The sequence below is a fragment of the Columba livia genome, chromosome 7, assembly GCF_036013475.1.
Source record: "Columba livia isolate bColLiv1 breed racing homer chromosome 7, bColLiv1.pat.W.v2, whole genome shotgun sequence".
Lineage (NCBI taxonomy): Eukaryota > Metazoa > Chordata > Aves > Columbiformes > Columbidae > Columba > Columba livia.
The window spans coordinates 13,578,391-13,605,788 of record NC_088608.1 but is presented as its reverse complement, the minus strand read 5'-3'; the positions used below and the strand labels follow the sequence as shown (position 1 = coordinate 13,605,788).

Sequence of the window (27,398 nt, the reverse complement as noted above, 5' to 3'; positions counted from 1 at the left end):
GAGGCAAGTTTTGGAGAAGATTTGCAGTAGAGCACACGTTTTGGAAATAGCCTGGAGATCCCCACTCTTCTCACCCTCCTCCATCTGCCTCAAGAGAGGGAGCATCAGCCTGAGACTTGATGGGATTCACCTATCTCTGCATGGAAATGCTGTTACCAGGGACTTTCACAGGCTTCAGCTCTTTACAGCTACCTGGAGATGCAAAGTGTGTTTGCCAGGAGGGAAGGGAGTCTTTAAAAAGCCATTTACATCCTGAAAGACATCCAGTAGCAACACTGGATATGTAAAAAGCATTAAATACCAAATTGAGCCTGAGTGGAAGACAAACTTGGAGCGAAATGTATTGATTGATTTGCGGGAGGGTGACTGGAATGAGATGGCCCTGTACCCTTTCTATCCATAAACCATCTCCAAAGCATCCATAGGTGCCATGAAGTCTGTGAGCTGGCTCAGCCATGCTTGCCCTGTGCATGGCACGATGTCCATAAGACCATAGCGCAATGAGCCATCAAGGAGCCGGGTGGCACATAGGTGCACAATGTGGTCAGGGTACTATTGAGCACCCTTTGTTTTGGCAGGGGGATGTGGGGTCCTGCTGTGGAAGGCAGGGTGGAGCCGTGAGGATAGTCCATGCTGGGCCGTTCTTGGTGCTGCTTAGGATACACCCCCCCAGCTCCACGCTGTGATGCACGAATTTGGCACCTGGACCTCTCTGCTTGCCCAGGGTGATGCTAGCGAAGTCCAGGAGGGCTGTGCCATGAACACCTGGCTGTGCCATGAACACCTGGCTGTGCCATGTACATCTGGCTGCATTGCCAGCAGTAAGGCCACGTGCAGGCAGCAGAACATCTGGCTGTGAACAGGCCTGCTGCAGCTCTGGGCTGTTGCTTTGGAAAGCTCACTAAGCAGTGTAAGAGCAGCAAAACCACCCAGGGCAGTGGATTTGGGGTCTTTTCATTGGTGTGTCAGCCGGCTGGGCTGTGGAAGAGGGAAGCTGCCCATTTCCAGGGATTGTACAAGCAGGAAGGGCAGCTATTGGAATTCAAAGCTGTTTCCTCCACTGTAAATTTGTTCTCGTGTTATCTCTGGCTGGGCAGGGCAGGGGAACATCTTGGCTATCTGATTGTTTGCTGGAGTATGTTTAGGTCAGCTTCATCAGTTCCATGATAACATAGGAGAGGCATTCCTGCACTCACTAGCAAAGAATTTTCAAGAGTGATACAGGAATCTGTCTTGCTGCGATGTCTCCCGAGAGCTTTGAAAATAAATGAGTAAGGAAAGGGATGGTGGATTTAAACACGCAAGAAGTGATGGAAGAAAAAATAGTTGAGCCATCCTCTTCCTCAGCCTCCAGTCTAATGTGCAGAGATGCTCTCATTTAACACCTTGGCAAAAGGCTTGGATCAACCCCCAGTGTACACCCCTAAACTGGAAACCATACAGGTTGAATCGAGACCTGAGAAATATAGGTATGGCTCTCATGTAGCTGCTTTCTGGTTGCATATCTGTATTCTCCTACAAAACTGGTAGCAGCAGTGCTGTAGCTCTGCAGATGACCTATATCTGACTTATGTATTGTTTTTAATTAAAAAAAAAATAATAATCTGGCTTTTGCATCTGAGTGTTGGCTTGTCAGAGTGAGAGAAATCTTCTTACGTATTTTGAAAAGGGCACTACATCAGCAAGAGGAACAGGCTGAAGATTAATGGAGTTGTGGGAGGTGGAGGAGGAGTTGGGAGAGGGAAGCAGAGTTCGTTTTGAATGATATTTGTCAATATGATTGACTCATGCTGTGCTACATTTACACACAGATCAGGACACACGAAAAGCACATGCTTCCAAGTAAATATGAATGAGCCCCCAAGCCCAGCCTGGCCATGGGAAAGCTGCTGCTCAGTGCTACAGCAAGGTCTCCTTCTTACCGCTTAAGGATTCGCAAGGGGGAGAGACAGGAGGCTGCCTACCATCCAAGCAATTTCCAGTGACGTGGTTTTTTATTATTATTATTTGTTCACGCTATAATTCCATGTTTCCAGAAATAACTACCAAGTATTCATCAAGCAGCTACTGCCTTTAGCTGCCTTTTGTGTGAATCTCAAGTGTTTTATTACTCCCCCGGTGCATTTTCTTTCTCTTACAGTAAATCTGAGCAGCATCTGTGCGATGGGGGAGGCGATATGATCTTGGCTTAAAAAGGAGAAAAGGTCTGGCTGGCACAGGAAGCCAGTGAGGAGTTCAGGGAGTGCAGCCTGAGGGGTACAAGCATCTTTCTGCACTGGAGGAGAATCCATGAGGCCACTTCCAGGACCTGCAGCTACATCCCCCAAATTCAAAATCTAACCAGTTGCAACTCTTTATTGCTGAGCTGAGGATTTTATTTTTAAACAACAGTTGTTTTATGACTTATTTTTTTCTCTTCTTTAGTACCGATCTGATGGTGCCTTGATCACTGCTTCAGAAGGAAATGCCTGTAATCTCCGGGGCAGGTCTTGCCAGGTGCTGGGTTCCATCAGATCTTCTGGAAGCTGATGGGAATTGCAAGCATTCTCACCTGGCAGGATCCTCCTTATTAGAAAACCTCAGAGAGTTGAAATTTCGCTTTGGCTTCTAACATGACAGATCTCTTCTATGCTGGCTTTCCACTGAAGACTTCCATGTGGCCCTGCTTTTGCTCATTGTATCCTTCTTCAGGCATTGACCAGCCAGGAAATCTGACAGACTGGAGAAAACCTGCTAAGAGTTAATCAACTTTATTAAATACACAGTTGGCTGTGGTTGTTCGTACACTTACAGGTCCTTTGGCTTTTAAAGGTTTGGGACATGGTTTTGCCTGTTTGAGGGAGAAATTCCTGAAGTTCATTTGGTCCTGTTCAGCATGACTCAAGGGAGGAACATGCCTCCTAAAAGGGCATGTTCCACGTTTCAGGGGTTCTCAGTAGGTCCCAGTCTAAGGAACTGCCTGGATCACATAAGGTTGAACTATTTTGGTACCTGGTGAGCGTCTCTGGGTGTGTCTTGGCAGTTGTGTGGCTGCAGCCAGCAGTCTGCAAGAGGAAGAGAGAGGGAAGTGTTCAGATCTTGCAGAGTTTCAGCCCTAGAGGCATTGCATGGAGCTGCTAATGCTTGCAAAGTGGCCCAGTAAAAGGGTGTAATTGAGTGAGCTGTGGCTAGAGGAAAAATTATTAATTGCAACCGTAGGAGTAGTTGGCAGCCTTAGTGGCTCATAGTCTTCTTTGGCCTTAGGTGAGGTTGGTGTCTTCAGCTACATAGAGCTCTGGCAGGACTTACGGGAAGAGCTATCTACGGACCAAAGCAAGCTGATGATAGACAAATTCCTTTGGCCATGGGCTGATGGAATTGGTCAGCATACATTCATATTCCTACGTATATGCTAAATCTCAGCCTACTGTTGTAGCAGCCGCAGGCTCCCTGAAGTTGTCAGTTTTGGAGAGCAGCAGCAGAAGAGGACGGAGCTAGCTGGTGGTTCCCACACAGACCCTGCTGCAGCTTTTTCTTGAGGCTTCATAACAGAATTAAGCAATTTGTGTCATGTGTTGCCATGGAAACCATAAATCACTGTCATACTGGACTTCTCTGTCAGGGAGACAGTTCCTTTTAATTGCACCAACTTCCCCTGCAAATCCAGGGCTTGATTCTGAGCTCGTTTACCTGCTGTAATGGCTTTGCCATGGGAACTGTGCAGCCAGAAAAGCAGGGCTGGAACCAGGGATAGGAGCACTTGCACACCAAATATCAAATAGCTGGGGTCGATTTTATTATTATGGTATGTGACCACAGCTCTTCTCAGGTGAACAGAAATTATAGTGATTTACACAAGCCAAGATCTGTCCCACTTGCATTCAGGGCAAGTTTTGCAACGAGGGTGGAGATTAGGTATACTGCCTATAAGTTGTGGTGACACATTGGGGTTTGGTGGTCCAGTCACACAAACTAAGCTGAATTTCCCTGTCTTTGGTGTTTTTATATTACTTGGCTACTCCAAGGGGATGGCTCAGCTCTTCCACTCTATCCCCATGTCCAGACAAGTAAATATGGTTTTGGATAGTATATTCTGCCTCCCTAAGAAATCCTTTTTCCAGGGGAGGCTCAGCCTCAATGATACTCTTGGGTCAGCATTTCTCTTTTTTCCTTGCCGTCTACCCAGAAGTAGCCACATTTCTGACTGTCTCAGCATTACTGTCTTATGCTGTCAGGACACAGATCTTATTGGTGTGGATGAAGATGTGGGTGTAAATCAGCCTCCTTCCTGTGAGTTAACCAGAACCCTGGCGGCATTCGTCAGCATAGTGTATGGATCCTTCTCTTGGCTTCTTCAAAATAAACAACTATATAAATTGTAAGATGGTTATCATCAGAGCTTATTAGCATATTACCACATACTGCTTTGTATTCAGACAATAGATAAAAACGTCTGTGCTTCGTTTTTCTCAGTTGGATCTCCAGAAAACACGCTTATTCTTGCTCCCATCTGAGGAGGACTGTGCCAGTACTCTTCCCAAAAAACACATGAAAGTAAGCCCAAGTCTTGTGCACTTGCCCATGGTGATGTACCCAGCCAGCGCAGATGCTCTGCACGCCTTTGGGAGAGTTTAATGTTTTCCATGAGGTGACATATGTTGTTTTTAAGGTTTGATTTATTGGCTGGTTTAGATTATAATCTCATCAAGGCATGAGCTGTCTTCTTGTTTTGCTTATCAGGGCAGGTGAAGGTGTAGAGGGATTGATGTACTTGGCTTTTGGAGGGTTTGCATCATGTACTTGCATGTTGGGAGGAGTTTTTCTGTGAGCATTACTGCTCTCTGGAGGAAATGTGTAGCTGTCTGGTTTAGGACATGTGTGTCTTTCAGTTTCACAGTGCACAAGGACGCTGTGTAGCAAATGCTTGTGGAATTACGGCAGTTTGGTGGCAGTTGTCACCGCAGGGGACCTTTAGCAGTGTGCTGAGGACAGTACAGAGCAGGCATTTGCCCAGCCGGGCAGTGTGTCCTGGGACAGTGCCATGCCAGCAGCTGCTGGTGGAGTAGAAACAGCCCTGCAGAAATGTCTAAACTCTCTCCCTTTTAACATTCAGTAGAAGTTTGCATCTGTTCATGCTAGCATTACTTAAAATATGAGGTCTTGTACTCAACAACCAGCCTACAGTGCCTGACTTGTTTGGTTGTTTTTTGTTTTTTCCAATTCTTGCTGTTTTTACCCAGGCTACATCATACTCAGTCTGGTAGCACAGACATACAGTATGACCAAACTTCTGGAAATGAAGGGAAGCAAATGTCCTGATTCAACCCATAAGTGTGTTGGGCAGAGTCACAGTTTGTATAATGGGCTAAATATTATCCTAGCACTTTGGGGAGCATTTCATGCAAGATAAGCTTGAAGCTTCTTAGAAGTGAGTTAGTGGGGCTGGTACTAAATGTCAATGAAAATGTAACACTTGTCTGCTGAGCAGTAGCTTGTGGTTTTGTGATGAGGTCAAAAATCGTGCACAAACGGAGTACAGTTTTCACATCCGTGGCCTGTCCCCCATCATGTCAGTGACAATTGGCCTTTCATACTGCTCGGCCAGAGCAGCTCTGCTGTGTAAAGAAGGATGGGGTGAAATCTTGGCCACAAGCGAAGCAAAAAATTGTCATCAAATGTGTTTGAGGGGACAAAGTTTTAGCCATTACTTGAAATTCATAGGTTTCTACGCAGCCAAGGATTCTGCTTGTTGATTTGTGATCTTGTAAATATGAGAAAATTGCTTACTCTCTCAAACATGGGGGTAAGAAACTTTTGCTTGAGATTATGATGAGGACCTGCAATAAGACTGGTTGAGAGCTCAGCTGGTGTTTGGTCTCCTTCTCCCCGTCCAGCAGCTGTTTCTTGAAGTAGAAATTCTTGCTGTTCTCAAGAATGTCTCCAAAGATTGTTTAGAAACAAGTATATTTGATCATGTTTCTTCTTGGTCTGAAAATTTTGTCTCGTCTCAACCTGGACAAGAGGCCTTGGCAGTTATTAGAAGCCTCAGTGATCCCTCCTCTGTGATCACCCTCTCTCTCCCTTGTACAGGTTTTGTTGTTTGTTTGGTTGGTTTTTTTTAGAGAAACTAAGACCATTCCAACAAATTTGATTCACGGAAAAATAGCCAGTGTGTGACCTTAATTAGAGGTCAAGGCATTTAAGCAGCACAACATGTAGATGATGCACGTGGGAAGTTATTCCTGTGTTTACAGAAGTTCTTCAAATGCGAGCTGTATTTTATCGTGCACAATGTGGTGCTGGGGAGGATGGAGGAAAGGACATTCTCTCATTTAGAAAATCAAAGGTTTTTCTCTTTTGACATTGAGCTATGACTGTAAGTAGGAATGTAACTCCAAGAGTTGTGTTCTCCTGGCACTAGTTGGGTTATGATATGGTGATCAGAGGCAAGAAGTAGCCAGGAAGCCTTGTTCTCATTACCTATACCACCTTGTGAACAGAAAAAGCACACAGTGAATCACTCAGGTTTCATCATCTTGATATTGTCTTTGGGCATTGCTATGGTTTGAATGGTGTGCTTACTGCATGCCTCAGGTGACCTGCTGACACTGAGTGTTTTAGGGGGTTATATTTTAGATTATGGCTCAAATTCCGCAGGCTGCTTTGATCTGAGGATTTTTTTTCCATAAGTAAAAGTTAAACTCAAATGCGAATGTTCACAATGGGTTTTCTTTTGTCTCCTTTCATGCACTTGCCTGCATGCATGGGAAGGTGAGTGTGTAGTGTGGGGAAAAGCTGTTTAGCAGAGCTGGGAAGTGACTGTGAAAAGCCCTTTCTCAAAGGATGAGGTCTCCAGTATACAGTAAGGAACATGGGACCTCCAAGAAAGCGCTTTTATAGTTCAATAATTTGGATTAAACCAAAATAGTGATTTAGGAGAAAGGTACTAGAGAAACTAGAAAATTAACTTGGAAGTCTGGTGTTTCTTCTTCAAAATGAAATCAAACCATCAGAGGGTTATGCTTTTGTCTGTTTGAAAAATGGTCCGACTTGGCTTTTGGACCTCTTTGGAAATGAAGAGTCAAAATGTTTTGTTTTGAAAATATTAAAATGAAAGAATTTCTGGGGCAAAAAAATATACTATACTATAGGCTGAAATAAAATATTAGTTGGTGGCTCAACTTGTACTATGCACACAGCAGCTCTGCAGTCTCAGCTCCTAAGCACCACCCTGGCCAGCTGCAGCATACAGCCTTGCTCATGGTCTCTGAGAACAAGAGAATTAAAAGTTGTCTTCTTAATGAAGAAAAATCCCTACAGTTATTGGGAAGGCCTCCAAAATCTCATGTGGGGAAGTGTGGGGATACAGAGCAGGATGCGGACAGTTTATGGAGTCTTCCCCAGAGCAGGTGGTCCAGGACAGTGCTGGTCCCTCCTCAGCTCTGACCCCAGCCAGCACCTGCAGCCTGAAGGGCCCAAGCAAAACCAAAATGGATGGGAGCAGGTGCCTGCAGAAAGTGTCGCCACAGCTGCTCCCACACTGCATGGCTTGTGTCAAGAAAACTGATGCCAAGGAAATCAACTGCCCTCTCTTAAGCCTCATCATTAGGATGGATTTTTTTTTAATTTTATTTCTTTACTCTCTGAAAACCTCCCTGAAAATGCAGTGGCCCTTCAAATTTGAGAGGTGGCCACTCATTGTTCATGTGATTGGAGTGAGCATCGCGGTAGCCCATGTGCAGCAGGTGGGTGGAGGGCACTCCCTTCTGCAGCATGTGTACCAAACTGCTCGTCTGGCTTCTCTGAAATAAGCCATCACTGCTGTTCAGTGTTGAGATGGGCTGTTCAGCATTGGCTCTCTCTTCTTTCTCCACACACATGTGCCCTTGCTCAGTTGCAATCAGTGAATTTTTAACTCTTTCCCTGAAGAGTCAGTTCCTCCACAGCTCACCCGAGATGAGGGCAGCGATGTGACTGCACTGCAGGGGAAGCTGCTGTCTGGGCTCTGCAGGCTGCATCACAGCCACAGAAACCAGCCTTCCTGCCATGGCAGGGTTGGGGTTTTTCTAAAAAAAAAAAAAAAACAACCAAAAACCACCTGTCATTGCTGGCCTGCTGCCTTCTTGGTTTTATTTCGCAAAGTTGCAAACAAGGGAGAAGAAAGCAGCTACGGGCATTTTAGTCTGCCAGCAGATCCAGGATTGGTGCTTTAACTCCAGTTTCCTCCATTGCCACTGGTTCTGCTAGCAGATCTGGCCCCTGCACGTAACATGCCATTTAATGTTTGCTGCACCCCAGGTTAAGCAGCGAAGAGCAGTAAGACTCTGGCTTCTCAATTCGGTCACTGGCAACTGGTAATTATCTGGAACTTGAGAGCTGTGCTGAACCAGAGTTATTTTTGGCAGGGCCCCAGCCCCTGTAGGAAAAGTATTCTCACGTTTGGTGTGAGTGAAGATGCATCTGATGGCAGTTAGTGATCCTTGTAGAAGAGGCAGGAGTAAACAAGCCACAGCAGTGGCGTTGTCTGCACATGTAAGTGATGGGTCTGGGTTGTAGTAGAGCTGCTGGGGAGGGTAGGTGCTGTTGCTCCTGTTCAAAAGGAATTTGGATGTCAGTACTGCCTTCATCCTCACTTCTTAGGCAGCAGGTAAAAGCTGCCTTGTGCACGTTGCCCACTTTTCATTGCTAACATGTGATCAGAGACAATCTCTTTCTCCAGCAGGTTTAGCACACTGGAAGCATGGCTACAAGTGCCGTTCCCAGCGAAAACCTCCCCACATACAAGCTAGTGGTGGTTGGAGATGGTGGCGTGGGGAAGAGTGCTCTCACCATTCAGTTTTTCCAGAAGATTTTTGTGCCGGACTATGACCCAACTATTGAAGACTCCTACCTGAAGCACACAGAAATAGATGGGCAATGGGCAATTCTTGATGGTAAGCAAGCTACTTTTGTGGCATCCCCATTCCCTTCTAGCTGAGCATAAGTGCAAACAGACCTCAATGCCTCCCACGGCATGTTGTGCCCTTGTGTCCCTCTGACTCTGCTGTGGGCTGCCAGGAATTTGAGTGCAAACTGGCCCATGAGCTGCAGCTGAGTTCCAGCAAAACTTCTGCTTCCAGTTGCACGGGTTCCAGTTCTGCACAGAAATGTTTCTTGCAGGAGTGTAAAAACCTATAGATCACCATAGACAATCGGGCTAGACTTCTGTGAAGGGTGAATTATAACACTGTGAGGTGGCCATTGCTAATGATACTTCATTGTGATTAGGCTCCTCCCCTGGGAAATAACAGTGAGTGGGTAACTGAATGAGGGTTATAACCAGAAAGAACATTTAATCAAAACTGTCATCCAGTGACAGTGAAGAACTGTAACACCTTTTAACTCCCATCAGTCAGGCATGATGTTTTCATATCTAGTTACCTGTTTCATTTAAATATGGGTAGGGTACCAGCCTGGAGAGCTACTGTAACCAAGATCTTTTAGTTATTTGAAGAGAAATCACTTAGAAAGAAAAAACACACACACACACAAAAACAAACAAAACCCAAACCAGCCAAGCCCCAAAAAAACAAAACCAAAAAATTTTGATTTTGCGGGTGAGGAAAAAGCCCTGTCTTACCTAAAGCTGCAGCTTATTAGTTTGTGCTGCAAGAAACTGACTGACCACAGCCATAAAGGGAATCTTGCTGTTAAATGCTAGTAGTTTTCTTTGGCTTTACACAGTAATTAGGTAGTATGTAAAAGCAAGCAAATATTTTGTGCCTTAATTACCCAAGTGAATGCATGTGGCCACTAACACAACTGAACTACACTTAACGTCACTTGAGACATGTTCCTACCTCCATCCTCATGTCATGAAGGCACTCAAGATCTTTTGTGTTTCTGCGTATGTGTCATTGATGTATGGGGACAGAAAACTGGGTGACTGGCATGAGTGTTGGAATGTGGAGGGTGGTGGGGTTTTGCTGCAAAGACCGTAAGCTTGGTCTGGAAACTTGAGATCTTAGATGTGCTCTTAAAGATTTATCAGATACAATTTAGTGAGTTCCGATGGCCCCAGTGTCCTTAAAGAACAGCCTGTCTTCAGTGTTTAATCAACTTAATTTTGCCAACATTTATTCATTTAAATATATTGGTAGTTGATCACTGATATGAGGGAATATTTGTAAAATCAGTGCCCAAATACGTCTCTTGTCACCTGCCTCAGAGATACCTGCTCTCAATTAACCAGAACATAATGTATCTGTGCACCTTTATTTTTTAAATTCCAGTGTTGTATAAAAGAAAAATCCAGTCCTGCTGTAAATGAAATCCATTCTTTCTTTTTAATCCAGAAGACAGCCCTCAACCTTTACCTTCACTGGTATGTCCCATGTTCTGATATAACAGTACCAGTTGCTATACACATTGGCTTTGGCTGAAACAACCTGTTTTTTTATAAATTATTTGGAAGTAGAGAAGACATCTTTCACTGAATATTTGAAATTTTTGTTCAGCCAAAAGAACAAGAAATAACCCTGACCTGGGTGGGAGCAGGGAAAGAGATGATTTTCCAACAAGCAGAAACTTAACCCTTTGCTGTAATGAAAAAGCCTTTTCTTTTGCTCAGATGGAGTTTAGTGGCTGCACTCAGGCTGAACTGAATTCAGCTGTGGCCTTGAATGGCATGTTGGGAATCCCTGACTTTCAGATTTCATGTGCCCACAGATGCCTTGCAGCCACAGAACTGAAACTGTAGCTGCTGCTTCTCTTTCCTACCATTTGAGATTTTGAACAATGAGAATTTTGGAAGAAAGGCAATATACTCGCTTGGAAAAGCATGTGAGCCTTTACCATCTGCCTGGTAGAAACAGGGCATAAAGACTGACTGTCACGTGTGTCTTCTGCCACAGCTTTCTGTCATAGGCTTTGGACCTAGGCCATTCTTGGAGGTCACCATATACTTGGACAGCTGCTCTTGTTATGGTTACACATGGTTGCATGAATCACTTATGGTATAAAATTAGGGACAAGCATGATAGGAAGGGTAAAGATACCTCATGATAAATTCTAGGGTTTTCAGTTGTCCTTTATCATGAAATCCTTTAAAGGCTAATGTTTCCTGTGGGAGGAGGAAGCTGCCGACGCCCAAAATAGGGGTTAGTTATAGAAGATCAGACTACCAAGTGAGGATATAGTGTGAGGGGCTCCATAAGTTTCTAAGTTTGCAGAAATAGTTATTAAAAAAAGAACACATTGGCATCCAACAACTTAATTAAAAAACAAAACAGAACACAGCCCACCCTGTTCCTGGCTGTTGCCTGAGCAGTTTTGTACAAAGCATCTCTAGCATTTGGTATCTGCACCAGCATTATGTTGTAAAAAAACCTCTTGTGCTAGCCAGCTTGCATAAAGCATTTGGCTTCCCTCCATGAAGACCTCCACCCACATTTATTCAGTAGTACTAACTGGCAGCATGATGAAATGTTTGACTTGCATTTTTTGCTTTGCTGAAATCTCTCACTGAAAGTAGACTTAAATGGAATGGGCTTTTATTTCAGCTTTTACACCTCGGAGCTAACCTGTGTTCGAACTCTTTTTTTACATATTTGCTCTCTGGCTTGGGAATGTCTCTGTGTCTATTTTCTCACCAAAGAACAGTCTATGATAGTTCCTTGTCTCCCAGAACCTGTGGAACCTGTGCTTGGTGTGTTCAAGTCCAATGCTACACAAAAATACTTCATTGTTGGCTTTACACCAGCTTTATAAGACCTTCGATGCAGTGTTTGGATAAGTGTTGTAGAGTGGAACAGGGTACTTAACCTGAATAAGGGATGACAGGCAACTTGTGGCTAGTGAATTTTTTCGCTTGCCGTCACCCCAACGAGGCTTTAAGATCAGCCTCCAGTTTTCTCTGCATATGTTACCTTCATTTATTCCCTGCTGTTCATGCTGAAATCACCATGGTGATGTGTTTGGTTAAATGCATTCACACGCAGGTGCTGTGTAGACACGTCAGGTCAGAATTAAGTGGGGGCTGGGGTTAATCTGCTTTGATTAACTGTTGCTCCAATTGAGTTGCTATCTTTAATCTTGTACACTCTTTTCTGTGTGCAGGCTAACTGAGCAATTATAATAGCAGAAGATTTATTTTGGTGTGGCTGCAAAATGCCAGACTGGAAGTATTAATCTGGGCATGAAGCCAAAGGTGGAATACCTTAATATGTGAGAAGGTTCCCAGTGGTTCAAAATTCCTTATGGCTCATAAGCCACACAGAGATTAAAAGGTGGAGAGGAAGAGGAGAGGAGAGGAAGGGATGGTCACAACCACGTGGCTTGGGCATGTTGATGAATTGTACTAATTTCTTAGCTGTCAGTAGGGCTGTGCCAGTTGGTACCAGCAAAGCAAGGAATTGTGCCTGTGATAGGAGGCTGTGATCTCCCTCCTCTTTCCTTTCCTTCCCCTGGTATGATTTAAGTGAAACTCTCGCTGCCTAGAAGCTGTCTTCCTACTCCTGTCGTGTTATTTCTCTTCTTCCCAAGTCCTTTTCTCAATCCCTGGGTGCCCTTGCGTTGGGCTAGACCTGCACGGCCCTGGTGTGCACCCCCATGGAATAACACCCAAGCCCCATTCCTTCCCCCAGGCTCCCTCTCTGCCCTTTCCACCCGTGTCTCCTATACATCCCTTTTTGCCAAGGATTTTTGCTCCTAGTCAACCCAGGACAGGCTTTCTGCCTTTCTGCTTTTATTCTCAGGAAGCTTGAGAACAATTCAGCCAGGAGGCCAGAGGGAGATCAAAGGTCACTTCAGACTTGCAGGCAGAAGGGTTGGTTTGTGGCTCACTTTTTTCTTTTTAATTTAAAATTCAGGTAGTGTCACTGAAAGAATTAAAATTAAAATTAAGTTTGTACTTTCATTCTTTTATTTGTGTGTGCCCTATTTTCCCTCCCTTAATTGCTTGGATATTGTAGCCTTGAAAGAGGATTTTTCTTTGGGTTGTGGGGATTTTTTTCTTGCCAGGAAAATTTTGATGTTGCAACATGGAAAACACAAGGCTTTGAATACTTGCTCTTTGTTAGAGAAAAAGCCTCTTTAAGGGCTCACATCTTTATTCTGTTTATTGATGTGGAAGCCTTTCTTCTGAAGGCCCCTCTTTTCTTTTTCCTTAAAGAAAGGGCAAGAATTCGAGTACTCGGGTTTTCCATGTTATAACATCTGTGTATTTAGTTAGGGCACAGAGAAGGGCTCATAAAAGCCCCAGTGTTTCCCTGTTGCTTGTTTTTGCCTGAGGAAAACTCTCATGCCAGGGGCAGTGTGGCTGTATCTGGGAAGGAGCAGAAGCATCAGGGTGACCAAGCGATGCTTCTACCTTGCCTTGTTCACAGTATGGGCACCTTATACCTCTTCAGAGTGACTTGGGGTGTGGGAACACAGAACATAAGCTGTGGCCTCTGTGTTCCATCTGCTCAGCACCCAGAATACCAGTTCTTCAGCTGAGACCATTGCTGATGGGGGCTGCCCTCGCCCACCGTGCTGCTGATGGAAGGAAGATGAAGACAGTGGGGATTGCTTTTCTCAGCTTGAGATTCTTTGGTTTGACTTGTCAATTCAAGTTTTCCCTTGAGCTTAGCAATCGTCAGGGTAGCTGGGTATGGGATTTCTGGCATCAACTGTTGAAGAAGAGCTGCAGTGCCAAGAAAAAAGCAAGACTCAGAGGGAGAAGCACCAAGAGGAGTCTGGCACTGTAACCTGTAATAGCGGTGCTCCCCTGGCAGTGCTACATTTCCAGTTCTGCTCTTTGCTCCAGGGATTTTTTCTGTATTTCAGATTAAGAAGTTGTTGAAGAAGAAGAAAATGCTTGTGGTCAGGCTGCTTTGTGCTTCTCCCCTCCTTGACGCTGTGAACCCAAGTTCCTATCTGCCTGCTGACCCATCCAGCCCCTTAAAGGCTTGCATATGTGATGGATGTATGTAGGCAAGGAGATTTCACTGGAGACTGCTTGCAAAAATCAGGTCATACACATTGTGCTGACTTTTCTAAGCACAAGATTGAGGTAGGCACAAACAACTGTGTCCTGTCCCTGAGCTTCATGACGTGCAGCCACTCCTCTGGATGCTGGAAGGCAAGAGCTGTGTTGAGCTCTGTTCAGGGCTGGCTGCAGCAACATGCAGTTGCTGCTTGGTACAGGCCACTGGTGTCTGATTTGGGCAGTGAAATCGAAGGGCTGAAGGATAGAAAATGGGTTTAACCTGTCCATCTGATCATCTTTGTCCCCTTAGGTGCCATGGACAGTGGAGAAACTCTCTTGAGTTGATCTACACACATAGCTGCCCAGCAGTATAAAGATAAAGCTGTAGGAGGGAATTTTGCCTGGGTATGAAAAGAAAAAATCACCTGCACAACCAGATCTGAGCTCCCCAAAGGCTGGGAAGACTGTTTGAGTGTGAACTCAAACCAGCCTAAGTTCTAGAAGAAACAATGCCATGACTTAGATTTCATGGCATATCTCTGCCTTTGGCTTAGATTTACATGTCTGTGTCTCTGGGTGGGCACTTGGAGTGCTGTCAGTTGCAGAGACATTGCCACATAAAATACCTGGAAGTACCAAGTGCTTCTATTTTGGGCCACAATTTCATGTGTATTCCTGGGCTCCTGTGTCTGTTCAGAAGTGCTCTCTAAGCAGCTGCACTTTTGTCTAACCCATCAGGATTCACAGGAAAATGGTGTGTAGAGCTCTAAGGGGGGATGGGATTCAGTTAGCAAGGAGTTCATCACAACAGTTGGGGTCACATCTACTGGAAAGTGGAAAAGGGCATCTCTTTGCTGAGCAACCTCTTACCTGTGAAGCAAGACACCTCCCTGCTGAGTTCTCACAGCCTAATTGCTCTTAGTTTAGTCTCCAGCTGATTGTGTGATAGCTCTCTAAAATGGCTTTGCCCTCTTTGGAAGTCTATTCCCACATTAGACGTATTCCTTGGCTTCTCTCTCTCTTCACCAAATGCTTTTGTTAGTGCTCTTTCTTGCTGCCTCTTCAGTCAAGGTTTGTGGGAACTTCACCAAGTTTGCTGTTGCAAGTCCCTGACCATGTGCTCTGCAGCCTATGAATTTGATTTCAGTTCTTGGAAGAATGAGGTAGGGGAAACCCACTGTGCTTTGGTCCAGCCTTGTTTCCACATTGACTTTAATGTGCTGCCAGTGAGGCAACTGCCAGTAAGAGGCAACTGTGGGTGTACAAGTGTACTAGAGGAGGAGAGATCTCACAGTTCTCTGCTTGTGATTATTTCTATGTCTGCTGGCATCCTGTCTACAGAAATGGGGATTTTAAAAGAAGATGAATGCTGGCTAACATCCTTAATCTCCTCACCCCTTTAGGAAGCCAGTCAAATCACCCTTCCAGTTTCCCCTTTCCAAGGTTTCTCCTTGCTACTTTCCCATTTCTGTAGATAAGACTCGTCTTGAAGCCTTTATGGCACAAGATTACAGCGGGATCACAGCTGCTTGCATCTGGCCCTTTTTCAGTGCTGATGCTTTCCAGTACATGGTCCTGTCCTGCCTACGAGGGATCCAGATTGCACTCTCTTCTCTGACTATTTACCATTCATGTAGAACAGAAGTGTTAGGATGGGGGGGTTGTCTTTCTGAAGAGCACATTTAAAGTTAAAACAAGGGCTTTCTCTGACCATCTACATGATGCTTTACTTTGTGTGAATAACCCATCTGAGATTAACCTTCACTGCTCTCTGTCTTTCACTTTTATTTCCAAAGTGCCATTTTACATGCTGGCTGGACTTGCTCGCCTTTCTACAAACGCTGCAAGTGCACTCCCTTTAAATAGCAACTGCTGACACAGCAGCTCAGCCTGTGTTTAGTGTGATGCCATGGCCAAGATCTGGGTGAGGCAGTAGTGGCAGGACCACAGCCTGTGCTGTCCCTCGGGTGTCCTCACAGCCCCCCTACGCTCGTCCCCTATCCTCTTGCGGGGGATGGAAAGGTTTGGAGAGGCAGCAGCTGGAGATGGGTTGGTGGGTACAAGAGCAGAGCTGGATGTTCCTCACGTGTTTCATGGGAGGTTTGCAAATGTGCCAGAGCAGAGGGAAGTCTCTAAGCAAATTACCATGAAGGAAACAGCACATCCATCTCCACCTTCCTGGTCATGGCTTGTGCTTAGGCACCTGCCCTGTCTCAGGGTGGAGGGAGGGCAGGAGAGCCCAGACCCTTGTGAGAAGCCATCTCATGCCACCACAAGCTGGGAAAGTGTGTGGGAGAGGGAAAGGGAGCATTTATGGGTGTGTATTGGTTGTCAGTGCTCGGCCCCGCCCTGCCATCGCATTCAGCTGGTGCAGGAGTTAGATGAGGGCAGCCCAGCCTCTCCTTACAGGTTGGGTGGGTAGGAAGGATTAATTTCCTTTTCCGTCCTAGCCACGTGGTCCTGGCCTTATTCCATGGTAGCAATTCTGCCCAGCACATAGAAATTCTTCAGTACATGCAGTGTCTTTGGGTTTTTTTTCTGTTTTTGTTTTTCTCTTTTTCTTTTTTGTACAGACCTTAAGGCCTGGATGCCTTTGAGCTGAGACTCTTGTTTCCTAGATTTTAGAGGGAAGAAGCAGGATAAAAGGCTACAAAGAGACACCTTTGACTTTCCAGCAAACTATTTGGCAAACAAGCCTAAGTCTCAGGGTCTCTGCAGGAGGCTAGAAGCTCTTTTCACTGTAAGGGCTCATGGAAACAGACACTCAAGACCAGCTAAGGCAGGTGAACAAACGAGGCTGAAGGCTTTAAAGGGCCTGTCATCACCAAGTAAGGTCTCCAGCTCCTCCAGCATAGCTGCCTTTCTTCCAGACATATAGTGAAGGTGCATGGGCTGGCACTGCGACATGTACCATGTCTGCCTGTGGCCACTCTGGCTGATTGAGCCAGTAACACTGGCAGCAAAATGGACTTTATCCTGACCCCATCTGGAAACTGGGGCAGCCTGGCTGCTTACCACTATAGAGAACATTTTGATGGGACTGTGGGCCTACTCAGACTAGTAAAACCCATATCAAGCCCTGCTGCTCTGTCAGCAGAATGCTCCTGCCACAGTCTCCATCCACCAGTGCCCTGGGCTTTCCCCATCACTTGTGGGCAGCAGCTGCTTACACTGTGGCTGTACAGCGGAGGCGGAAACTGTTTCCCCACCCAGCCCAGTTGACTGGGATGTGAAAACGTTCCCAGTCATCATGAAGGAAGGTCCCACGTTTGCCTCTAGGACACAACAATGTATTAAGACTATTACTTCTGAGTGGCTGATGCTCTTTGAGCTCACACCACATTTGCAATGGCATAGCCTAAACTGATGTTGTACCCTCCTCTGTCAGTGTACAAACTGAGGCCCAAGAATTGGCATTATTGTGTATGTGAATCAGTATGTGGTGTTTTCCCAGAAGGCTGGTGTAACTTGTTCCACATGTGGTCCATGATGTAGCTGATGGGACCCCCTGTGAGGCAGAGTGATGCAGAACCAGGGCATTATGGTCACATTAGAGAGGAGGTTAATCTAGTGGGGAACAGCATCTGGGTTGCTGCCATAACTGGGGTGGTTTAGGGGATTTGAACATGGTTTTGGGCATTTTAACAGAATCACAAAAACACAATCACTGTGTAGGGGATGCAAGTCACTTAAAGCTTTTCCACCTGTTTTAATTAGCTTCTCAATATCAGCACATAACTTGGGACTAAATATTTAAGGGGAGTTCCTCAAGGCTGTACCATCTTGCTCTGAAAGCACATAAATGTGTAGAAATAATATCCAGGTACTGAGAAAATGAAAATGTTTGTAGCTATTACTCTGGGTTGTCTACCAGCTCTGCTTTACCATGCAGTTTGTAGATTGTCCCTGACATTTAAACTGGCATTTACTGACTCTTCTGGTCTTGTTTTTTTCCATGTAGGGAACAGAGACCTGGAGAGGGAAGGATGGAGGGCTATGAAATACTTTGAGCTGTATCTTCTAAGAGGAGCAGCTCCCCAAGTGCAGTGGTCACTATTTGGTACTGGAAAAGGAAAGTAAAAGCTACGTAGTCTTCTTCCCCCCATCCACTCCCAGTGTAGGCACACAGTGATGAGTGGGGTCTGGGAGTGTTTTTTGGTTTGTAATGAGAAACCACCTTGTCCATCCAACTTGCTTTCATCAAATTTTGCAGCTTTTGAGAGGACCAAGCCCAGTGGAGGCATAAAGGCCATGTAGGACACATAGCAGTCACAGCATCTGCAGGTCCTCACTGTAACTAAACCCCTTTGTTTCTTCTGTCCTAGTTCTGGATACTGCAGGCCAAGAAGAGTTCAGCGCAATGCGGGAGCAGTACATGAGGACTGGAGATGGTTTTCTTATAGTCTACTCAGTGACGGACAAGGCTAGCTTCGAGCATGTGGACCGGTTCCACCAGCTGATCCTCAGAGTCAAGGACAGGTGGGTGCTGTGGAGCCAAGTGCTGCCTGACCCCACTCCTGTGCCGTAGGGTTGCACATCTCACCCTGCTCTTCAGCCCCTGGGTGTCCAGGGCAAATCCTTGTGTGGGGCCTTGCAGACATACATGTGAGGAACAAGAAATGTTTTACCTCTTCTGATAAACATGGAGTGCTTTCAATGTGGAAAAGTTTAGTAGCGTTATGATGGAGTGAAAGTAGGTCTGGAAGGGAGAAACTCCTGCTGGAATGGTCTTGCAGAGGACTGTAAGAAAGGCAGATCAGACACCTTTGAAGGTAATCCGTTTGGCTTTGAAGAGGGGGGAAGGATGCTCTGTGCACAGTGCAGGCACTTTGGGAATGCCAGCAGGGAGTCAGCAAGCATTCGGCCCTAATAATTTTGTGTGTCCTGGCAGCATCCTCCTTCAATGGCTTCAGTTGTGCCAAACAAACCTTAGAAGGTCCTGCATGATTAGGAGCTGTGAACAAGCGTCTTGAAGGGGGAAGCATCTCACTGTATTTCTTACAAGGGGTGTAATGCAGTTGATGCATTGTGTTCTGCAGCAACCATTATCAATGAATAAAATACCTGTGTGTGACTGGGGAGAAAGCAAGAGAGGTCACCCGCTGCCCTCCTTGTGCGTGCATGGGAGAAGGCAGCGCCGAGAGTTTAATTGTGGTAAGCAAATGCGTCCTGACAGGGCGAGGGGAAGCTGCCAGGGATTTATCTCCGAGATAACTCTCCCTTCCCATCCCAGTTCAAGAGGCAATGAATCCATCCTCACTGGGTGGGGTGTGAATTAAGCCCTTATACGTCTGCAGCTTTGAAACACTTAGTTTTTCCATTCATAATGGCTTTTAATTATGGAAGTCATCAAGAAAAGCCACCAGAGGGTTTGGGCCTCGTTGCTGGCTTCCTTTCACAGCTCTGAATAACTTCCCCACAGGAAGGGTGGACTCGTATCATGTGAGGTTCACAGCTGATAGCTCTTCCCGTAAAGCAGCCAAACCAGAGCCCACAAGAGTGAAAAGTAAAGGAAAAACCACCCTTTGATTGCATCTAAATGAAGAAAAATGTCAGTCACTCAGTCTGCCTCCCCAGTCATGACAGTCTTTCCTTCACTGCCAGCTCAGCTCAGGGCAAATTCAATGTGTTTCTGAAAGCTGAAGAAGACAGGACAGTGTTTCCTGTAACCTGCCCCAAACCGATGTCAGTTTTTTATCTAATTCAACTTTGTGAAAATACAGTGCAGTGTTCATTGTTTTGCTCTGGACTGAAACTTTCAGTCCTCCACGGGCTGCGCAAACGAGGCGGCTGGCGTGTGAGAAGCAGGAAGTGAAACAGGCAGCTGAGGCTGTTTGTGTTTCCCTGTTCAACGCCACCCAAGCGCAGAGCACGGGCAGATTAATGCTTCATCCAAAACCTGAGCTTGTTCAGCAAACGGCAGCAGTAGGAGCAAGCATGAGTAAAGAAACTGTCCCGCTGGACCGGCACATGGCTGGGAGCAGCATCGCCTCTATTTGCAAGCTAGCAGTCTGTTCTGGCAACTTAAAATCCAAAGGAGTTGCAGGCTGCCGCACTAGCAGAGCTGTTCAAAGCCTTCCTCCTGTTTCTTTCCATAACCTTCATTAACAGTAAAACTTAGAACTATAGTAGCTTTGTCCAACTAGCAATCATATGGCTTAAAACAAGGAACAAAGTCCCCATAGCGGTTTATGCCTGATGTAAACAAGGCAAATGAGATACCGTCCAAATGTAATCCCTTTCTTATCAATGTGCTGCAAGCCAAAAAGGAATCAAATAATCCCAGCAAGGAAGTGTTTTGCTCCAGAATGGTCAGAGTCAAGATACATCAGTGCTCAGGTATTAAAATTAAATCAAAGCCACATTATCAGAACAAGTAACTGTAAGACTCATTTAAAATGCAGAGTGCAGTATGGTATTTTTCCAGCCAGAGTAATGGGGCAATGTGCCAGAGAGAAGATGGAGCACTTATTGTCTCGATGAAAAATGACACAGAAACACTGTTTGGAACTCCAGAGTTACTCAGGGAAGTGTTTTATGCAGAAATTAATACAGCCAACTGCTCCCTACCCCAATAAAATCAGCTCTTACAGCAGAGAACACTGGAATAATTTTAGGAGGATTTAAAGTTGAATATAAGAAAATAATCCTGCAATAACTGTCAGTTATCACAAGGGACCTCCTCCACGCTAGCAGTGGTGAAGGCCCTGCAACACAACTTTGCTCTGTGTGTCCTGCAGCTGGAGGAGCGGCTCTGCTGTGGCAGCTGGGGTGGGTGGGCAGCAGCTGCACTGCCAGGACTGCCAGTGGTGCAAGCCAGCTCAGTTCAGTTTAGTTACCAGAGCTATGGGGATTTCTGATAGGGAAGAGCCTTACCCACACACCTTGTCAGGAGAACCTTGCATGGGATGTGCTGTGGATAGATGGGTTGCTTCTCAGGTGGTATCCAAAGACTGTCACTTACATGCCCCGTAAAGTTAAAGAAATACTGAGTATTGTTACAGAGGTAGATGGTTTTGGTACAAAGGGACATTTTTGCACCAGGTTTTTGCTCCGGATTGGAAGCAGGTAATAGCATCTGGAAATTTAGGAAGACTCTTTGGTTCCCCGGTTCCCTTCAGCAGCCTTCCAGCTACCACTGCCAATCTTTCAATTTGTCTTGAGGTGACAACTGATGCGGATCTTTCCCCCAGTCATTTTCTTCCCTGTGAGATGCTCTCTGAAGTGCCAGCTCTCCCAGAGTCCATCTTTTCTTACCCCATGGTTGCTCTCAGTGGATGACTCTTTACCAGGACATGAACTGAAACCAGTTCCTCCAACATAGCTCATTACCTTGCAATGATTAGCAGCTGCCAAGATATGTGGTTGCTGTGATGCCCTAACTGTTAGAAAAGAGGCCCATTCTCCTGTTCAAGATCTGTCTCTGTATCTCAGTTAATTTTCTGGCTAATTTTGTAGTTCTTCATCTAGCTGGATCTTCAGTCTTAGCTATTACCAGTCATTGCACAAACAGTGGCACCAAGTCCCTGAAGTGTCTGCAAATAAGAATGAACGTGTGCATGCATGCAACTTGTCAAGTAAATTTTTACAATATCAACGTGTGTAGCAGAGTCTGGGGCTTGATGTGTGTTCATTTGGTCTTTCTTTATATTTCTTTACTCAAATGTGGTATGTCTGTAGCCGAAAATGTTAGATTATGTCAGTATCAAAAAGTGAAAGTTATGCTCAGCATTTTTTATTGTAGTTTGCTAATAACTGGATGGTGGCTTTTATGTTTTCCAGAGAGTCCTTTCCAATGATTTTGGTGGCGAACAAAGTTGATCTAATGCATTTACGGAAAATTACAAGAGAACAGGGAAGAGAAATGGCAACAAAACATAATGTAAGTCTGCAGTATTGTCTAATTGGTTGTTGCAAGTCCCATTACAGGCATTCAGAATTGAATTCCCTCCTCATTTGGAGCTGTATTAAAGCATTTCTCTTACAATCAAACATTTGCAGTTACATTTTCGACTACTACAGAGCAGTAGCTATACAGTTTCCTTTCACTACGGCCAATTCATTGTTGAAACTAGAGCCTCTGCGCTACACCACGCTGTAGCAAAGCTGTGGCCGTTATGAAGCCACTTGTACAAGGTGTCTGCAAGAGGTGAGAAGCAAAATGTTCAAAATGAGAGAAGCGAAAAGACAGAGTTGAGCATTAGGAAGTATACCCAGGTGTCTGTAGGAAGTGAGTTTGTTAACAATAATAAAGTTACGGGGTTGTTAAGCTTATATAAATCTAGCCTATCATCTTAGCTCTGCATTATTCAGGCCATAGTTTAGCCTGAGAAATGGGTCTTGGATGTGTGTAGATGACATGATACTCCTCTAATCACCTCTAAATGCCAGCAGCCGTGAATACCCAGAGGGAGGCAACAACTCCCGTAGGAGGAACCGAATGGAAAGGTAAAGGCAAACAAGCCTGAGACCTCTTGGCAGCTTGCTGTGCCTGAACAGCAAACTGTGGTGTTTCTAAATAAGCCATGATGGGAGTTTGGCAGGGCAGGTTCCCTCCCTCCCCAAGGAAGCTGGTTTCTGTAGGAACCAGGACACCTAAACTGCAACACGCTGCACCCATCTGTACACACATGCTTTGGAAAAGGCCCTGTACAAAAATACATTATCAGAGGCAGTTTTATAAATCTGCCAATGTGCTGGACAAGCAATCTAGGAGGCCCCATCTGGCTGTCAGACTTTGAAGGAGAAGATCATTTTACACTGAAGGGGAATTGTAATCATGAAATATTCATGCAGTAGTCCTAATAAAATGTGGCAAGCAAGAATTTTTGGCAAGTGCTCATCTTTCAACAACCTTCGGCTGTTTTCATGTCTGCTAGCACAGCTTAGAGGGAGAGAACATCTGACAACATGAAGTCTGTGATTATTCTTCCCCAAAACCGGAGTTCTGATCACAGCTGGTTTGTCTGGTGCTTCTTCCAGACCTTTTGTAAGAGCTTGCTGACCTTGCTGTGAGCATGAAGGTGTTGATAAGCAGTGTTATAACAGCACTTTGTTTCCCTGTATTTCCCTGGTCTCTTAGGCACCCAATTTCTCCAGCCTTTAGGGTTTTTTATTTTGAAACTGGTTTGCTACCAACATGTGGGCTGTAACTAGTCTCTTTCATGATACACTTCTGTCCTCCAGATTCCATATATAGAAACTAGTGCCAAGGACCCACCTCTCAACGTTGACAAGGCCTTCCATGACCTCGTGAGGGTTATAAGGTAAGCTGCAAACCCTTCACTTGCTCACTGCCTGTGGACAGGACATGTAGGAGTCAGGAGGGGCCAGGTGGTTTGGCAGTGGGAGATTTCTGGGGTTTATTAAACTTTCTTGTCCTGTATCTGCATAGGGATGTTACTAAGACTTAGTTACACTTCTAGGATGTCATTGCTACGCAGGTTGAGAACTAGCTGTGGCCGTGATGAAAAGCTATTATTCAATTAACAGTGCAAAGCCTACTATAATTATCAGCTTTGAAAGGCTGGTGTTAAAAGCTCTGGACCAGTAATATGGGTTTTCATAGTGTTTTTTTTCTCTCAGGGTCTCGCATTGCCAAAGATTAAAAAGGACTGGCAAAAAATTCTACAAAATTTTAGTGTTGTAGGCGACTTCTAACATTTTCTGCTCACTAAATGGAAAAAAATTAAGCTCCTTTGTATGAGAAACAGCATGACCTAATGGCTAAGCCACAGGTTTCCTCCTCAAACTGCAGAGGTTCGTTCCCAGTTTTGCATGAGCTGCTTTTCCTTGCTTTGACAAATGCTGGGCAAACCCCTGCTCTGGCTGCCGGCGGGGAGGGACTGCCTTCCAAAATCCCAGCTGCCCTGCAGGAAAAGAGCTGCACGTACTTCTCAGCATCTCAGCTGATAACCTCAAATCTCTCTGAGAAGATTTGTTTTTCTGGCACCAGTTGTCTGCCAGATTTTTCTGAGCCCTCATTTTTCATGTTTTGGGAGGGTACTGAGCTGAAATCACGCTCCTCCTCACTGTGCAGTCAAAGTATCTTGCTTGGCAATTAAACCATGAGGCATTTATTCACTGTGTATCTGTACTTGTGAATATCTTAGTGCAGCCTCGAGTCAGCCTTCATCAAAAGCAGATGGTACTGCCCACTCTTCCCACATGTCTCAAAAGCAAGGGGCAGAAAGTCTTTGGAGAACTACAGAGCTACTTGGAAATGTCCCAAGCTGTTTTCCAACTGTTTTGTAACTTGGCATTAGCCAGCTAGATATTCTGTGTTACAGTGAGCTCTTGCCATCATCTATTCTACTCTGGGGGGGGGGGGAAACATAGCCAAAGTAAGATGGTGAGGCTCTGTTTGCTTTCTTTACATAATACGACTCTAGACAGGCTGTAAGGAGTGTTGTAAGGAGACATCACTAAATTCAAGCCCTGAAAGTGCACTTCATAACCTCAAAAATAAGTGACGCACCTTACTTCCCTGAGTACTCACTGTGAAAGTCAAGAGCACCAGAGATGTTCACAAAAGCTGGAACTCAGGTTAAGTCAGAGAGCAGAGAGATGCTGTGATCCAGCTGGTTATTTGCCACAAAGCAGCTTCGTTTGGTCTTTGGACATTGCAAACTGTCCACAGCCATAGGATGGCATCACCCACCAAGTATTGCTTTTCTTTTCTTACGTGAGCTTTTCCAAATAAATTGTAAATTCACAGCTGATAGCTGTGCCATTCCTGGAGTGCTTTACAAATGTAGAGGCTCCTTGGAGCCCTTGTGAGTTTGCAGGGTGAGGACACTCATTCAGGGTTGGCACTATTTGTGCTCCTTGAACTTGGCCGATTCCCAGTTTATTTAACATTATGCAAGAAACTGTTGTCTGGAAGTAATCCAGAAATGAGTCGGGCGATTGAGTCTGCCCGATCTTTTAAATTTTCTGATACCCCTTTTATGCTGCAGCAGTGCATATACAAGAACTGTCACAGTAGAAATCTGAGCACGCATAGGACGTGGTTTTCTGCATTTCTGAAAGTTCCAGAACACTGTGAACAGCTTGCAGCCACTTAGTGTTCATTCAAATTAACTTTAAAGTAACAGCTTTCTAGTTTTGAGCTTTAAAGTTTTATGTTTTCCATTGCCTCCAGCCTTCATACTTACAGAAAAAAATCTTATTAGTCAAAGCTGAGTTTTTCAGGTGGTTGCAAGCATTTGGGAGCTGAGGCTGTAAGAAAAACACCAACTAAAGCCATAATGATTTGTCCCCTAGCTATGTCTCATCCTTGTCCGGAAAACGTGGTGTAAACGCTCAGTTTAGTGCCTGGCGTATTATATGGCAAAGAGGCTGGGTTTGAGCTATTCAAACTCTCAGTTTGGTTGTTTAGACACTTGTTTGAATCTACAGAAGCTGCCGGTGTTTGTATGGCTTATCTTGCAATAAAATCTAAGTCTATGGGCTGCCTGTTGGGTGTTTGAACTACAAAACCACCTTGTGTTGAATTTGCACTGCTGGGCTGAGTGGCTGCTGCAAACAGGTACAGTTGCAAACAAGCATGTAGAATGCCTTGTCTTAGTGAAAAGGGAGAAGCCCTCAACATAACATTTTGGAGGTTGCTCACAACCCACCAGGGGCTGCGGGAGGGCTCTCAGCTGCCTGTTTATGGTGGCTGTGACTTCACACAGCCAGGGACATCTTTCTGAGGTCACCTCACTCTCTGTGCTCTGGTGCTCTTCCCAACTTCCAAGGGAGTTCAGAGCCCTGTCAGCAGCAGATTCTGGTTTTCTTATTATTTCTTAGCCTCCCTCCATAACTAAGTCCACAGCAGTGCAGCTGGCTCAGGGCAATGCCGACTGAAAGCAAATCTTTGCAGGAGGGCTTATTTCTCTGTGCACTCTGTATCTCTTTCATCCTCTTCCCTCATGAGCGTTAGCAGCAGTGTGATGGATGACGTTTCGTTGCTTAGAGCATCCCTGTTCCCCAGAGCGGCCCCTGGCACGGGAGGAGGCAGCAGTTCACCCAGGGCAACCAGAGGCATAGTGCTCTGGCAGGACATACGTACATCCCTGCCCTTAGCCTTAATGTTTGCTCATCGCTTATTTCCTCCTTCCTTAAAAATACAGGCAGTTGTCTTGTTAACTGTGTGGCATGAAAAGCCACATGGTGGTGGAGGGGTATATGGAGCTACATATGCAAATACATATATGCACACCAAGATGCTGTTCTGCTGGCTGCCCAGGGCTCTGGATGCTGATATCCGACCCAGCCTTGTGTCTCACCTGCTTGTTTTCCTCTCTGTCTCCCAAAACAGGCAACAGATCCCAGAGAAAAGCCAGAAGAAGAAGAAGAAGACCAAATGGCGAGGGGACAGAGCCACAGGCTCCCACAAACTCCAGTGCGTGATTTTGTGACAGGACCACCTGGGAGTGCCTTGGACGCCTCTCTCCTTCCCCCTTGACCCACCACTAGCCCAGGCGACAAACAGCAGCACGATCCCGCCGCCCCCCTGGGCTCCCCAGGGCATCTCGGGCTCGGAGGGGGCAGCTTAACGGGGTCCAGACCCCCCCAGACGGGAGCTGCACGTCGGGGGCAGCGTGGGAGCCACATGAATGGGAGGTGAAAGGGATCAGCAGGACCTTGACTCTCAAACATCCCCAGCGCCTTCCAGGGGCCTCCATGATGTTTATTTAAAAAAAAAAAAAAAAAAAAAAAGAAAAAAAAAGTGTTGGTTTTATCTGCAAACATTTCTCCTTGTGACCCATTTCTGAACAGCTATGAATAGCCCCCCTGTTTGGTACAGTCGTCTGTGTATGTGTGGGGGAAGGGAAAGGGCTTTTATTTTCTCGCTCTACATTTTTTTTGTCCTCTTCTCCTTTTTCGTTGTTTGCTCAGCAAACGCTGGGTTGCAAAGAAACACGGCCGGGGTTAGATTTTTTGCACTGAACTCTCTCTTAGGCAGCAGTGCCAAAACACGACTTCATATGAAAGTGCATAGATTTGGAGGAAGAAAATGAATTCCAGCTGCTCTGGGTGCTCCAGACATTGTGTCAGACTCTGGAGGGCAGCCAGCTCACAGACCATAAACTCTGGTTTAGGAAAGGAGGTTTGGGCTTGGATTATTTTCTTTTCTTACCCTTTGTCAAGAGGTTTTGTTTCTGTTTTGTAATTTGGGGCACGTCAAAGTTAAGATGTTTTGTTAACCTGGAATTATTTAAATTAAAGTAATTTACAAATGGAAGGGTATGTCATCTTTAAGGGCAGGGGGGAGGGGCAGAGGAAGTAAAACCTGAACTGAATTTGTTATCTGGGTGTTGAATTTCTCCTTCATAAATGTGTGTAAAGTGATGTGATCTAAATCCTGCTTTATTATTCCTTAACCTTTCCCTGCAAAGCCGTTTTTGGGTAGATGAGTTGTTTTGCTTTTCCTAGGCTCAACTCACACACACACAAAAGATCTGTTTATGGGCTTTGGCTAAGT

The 27,398-nt window shown here is 45.4% G+C and overlaps 1 protein-coding gene across 5 annotated transcripts in view; it reads left to right on the top strand.

Moving 5' to 3' along the window:
- The window catches only part of MRAS (muscle RAS oncogene homolog), a 41,593-nt gene extending 14,435 nt beyond the window's left edge, over positions 1 to 27,158 (top strand). For 3 of the 5 annotated variants that reach the window (XM_065070634.1, XM_065070632.1, XM_065070635.1), the window contains 5 exons: positions 8,699 to 8,912; positions 18,253 to 18,406; positions 21,710 to 21,809; positions 23,114 to 23,193; positions 26,232 to 27,158. In XM_065070634.1, coding sequence (XP_064926706.1) covers positions 8,720 to 8,912; positions 18,253 to 18,406; positions 21,710 to 21,809; positions 23,114 to 23,193; positions 26,232 to 26,331 — 627 coding nt within the window. In that variant the 5' untranslated portion in view covers positions 8,699 to 8,719 and the 3' untranslated portion in view covers positions 26,332 to 27,158. The remainder of the gene's footprint in view (positions 1 to 8,698; positions 8,913 to 18,252; positions 18,407 to 21,709; positions 21,810 to 23,113; positions 23,194 to 26,231) is intronic. The other 2 variants (XM_065070633.1, XM_065070631.1) reach the window with 1 other exon arrangement.
- Positions 27,159 to 27,398: the final 240 nt, after the last annotated feature.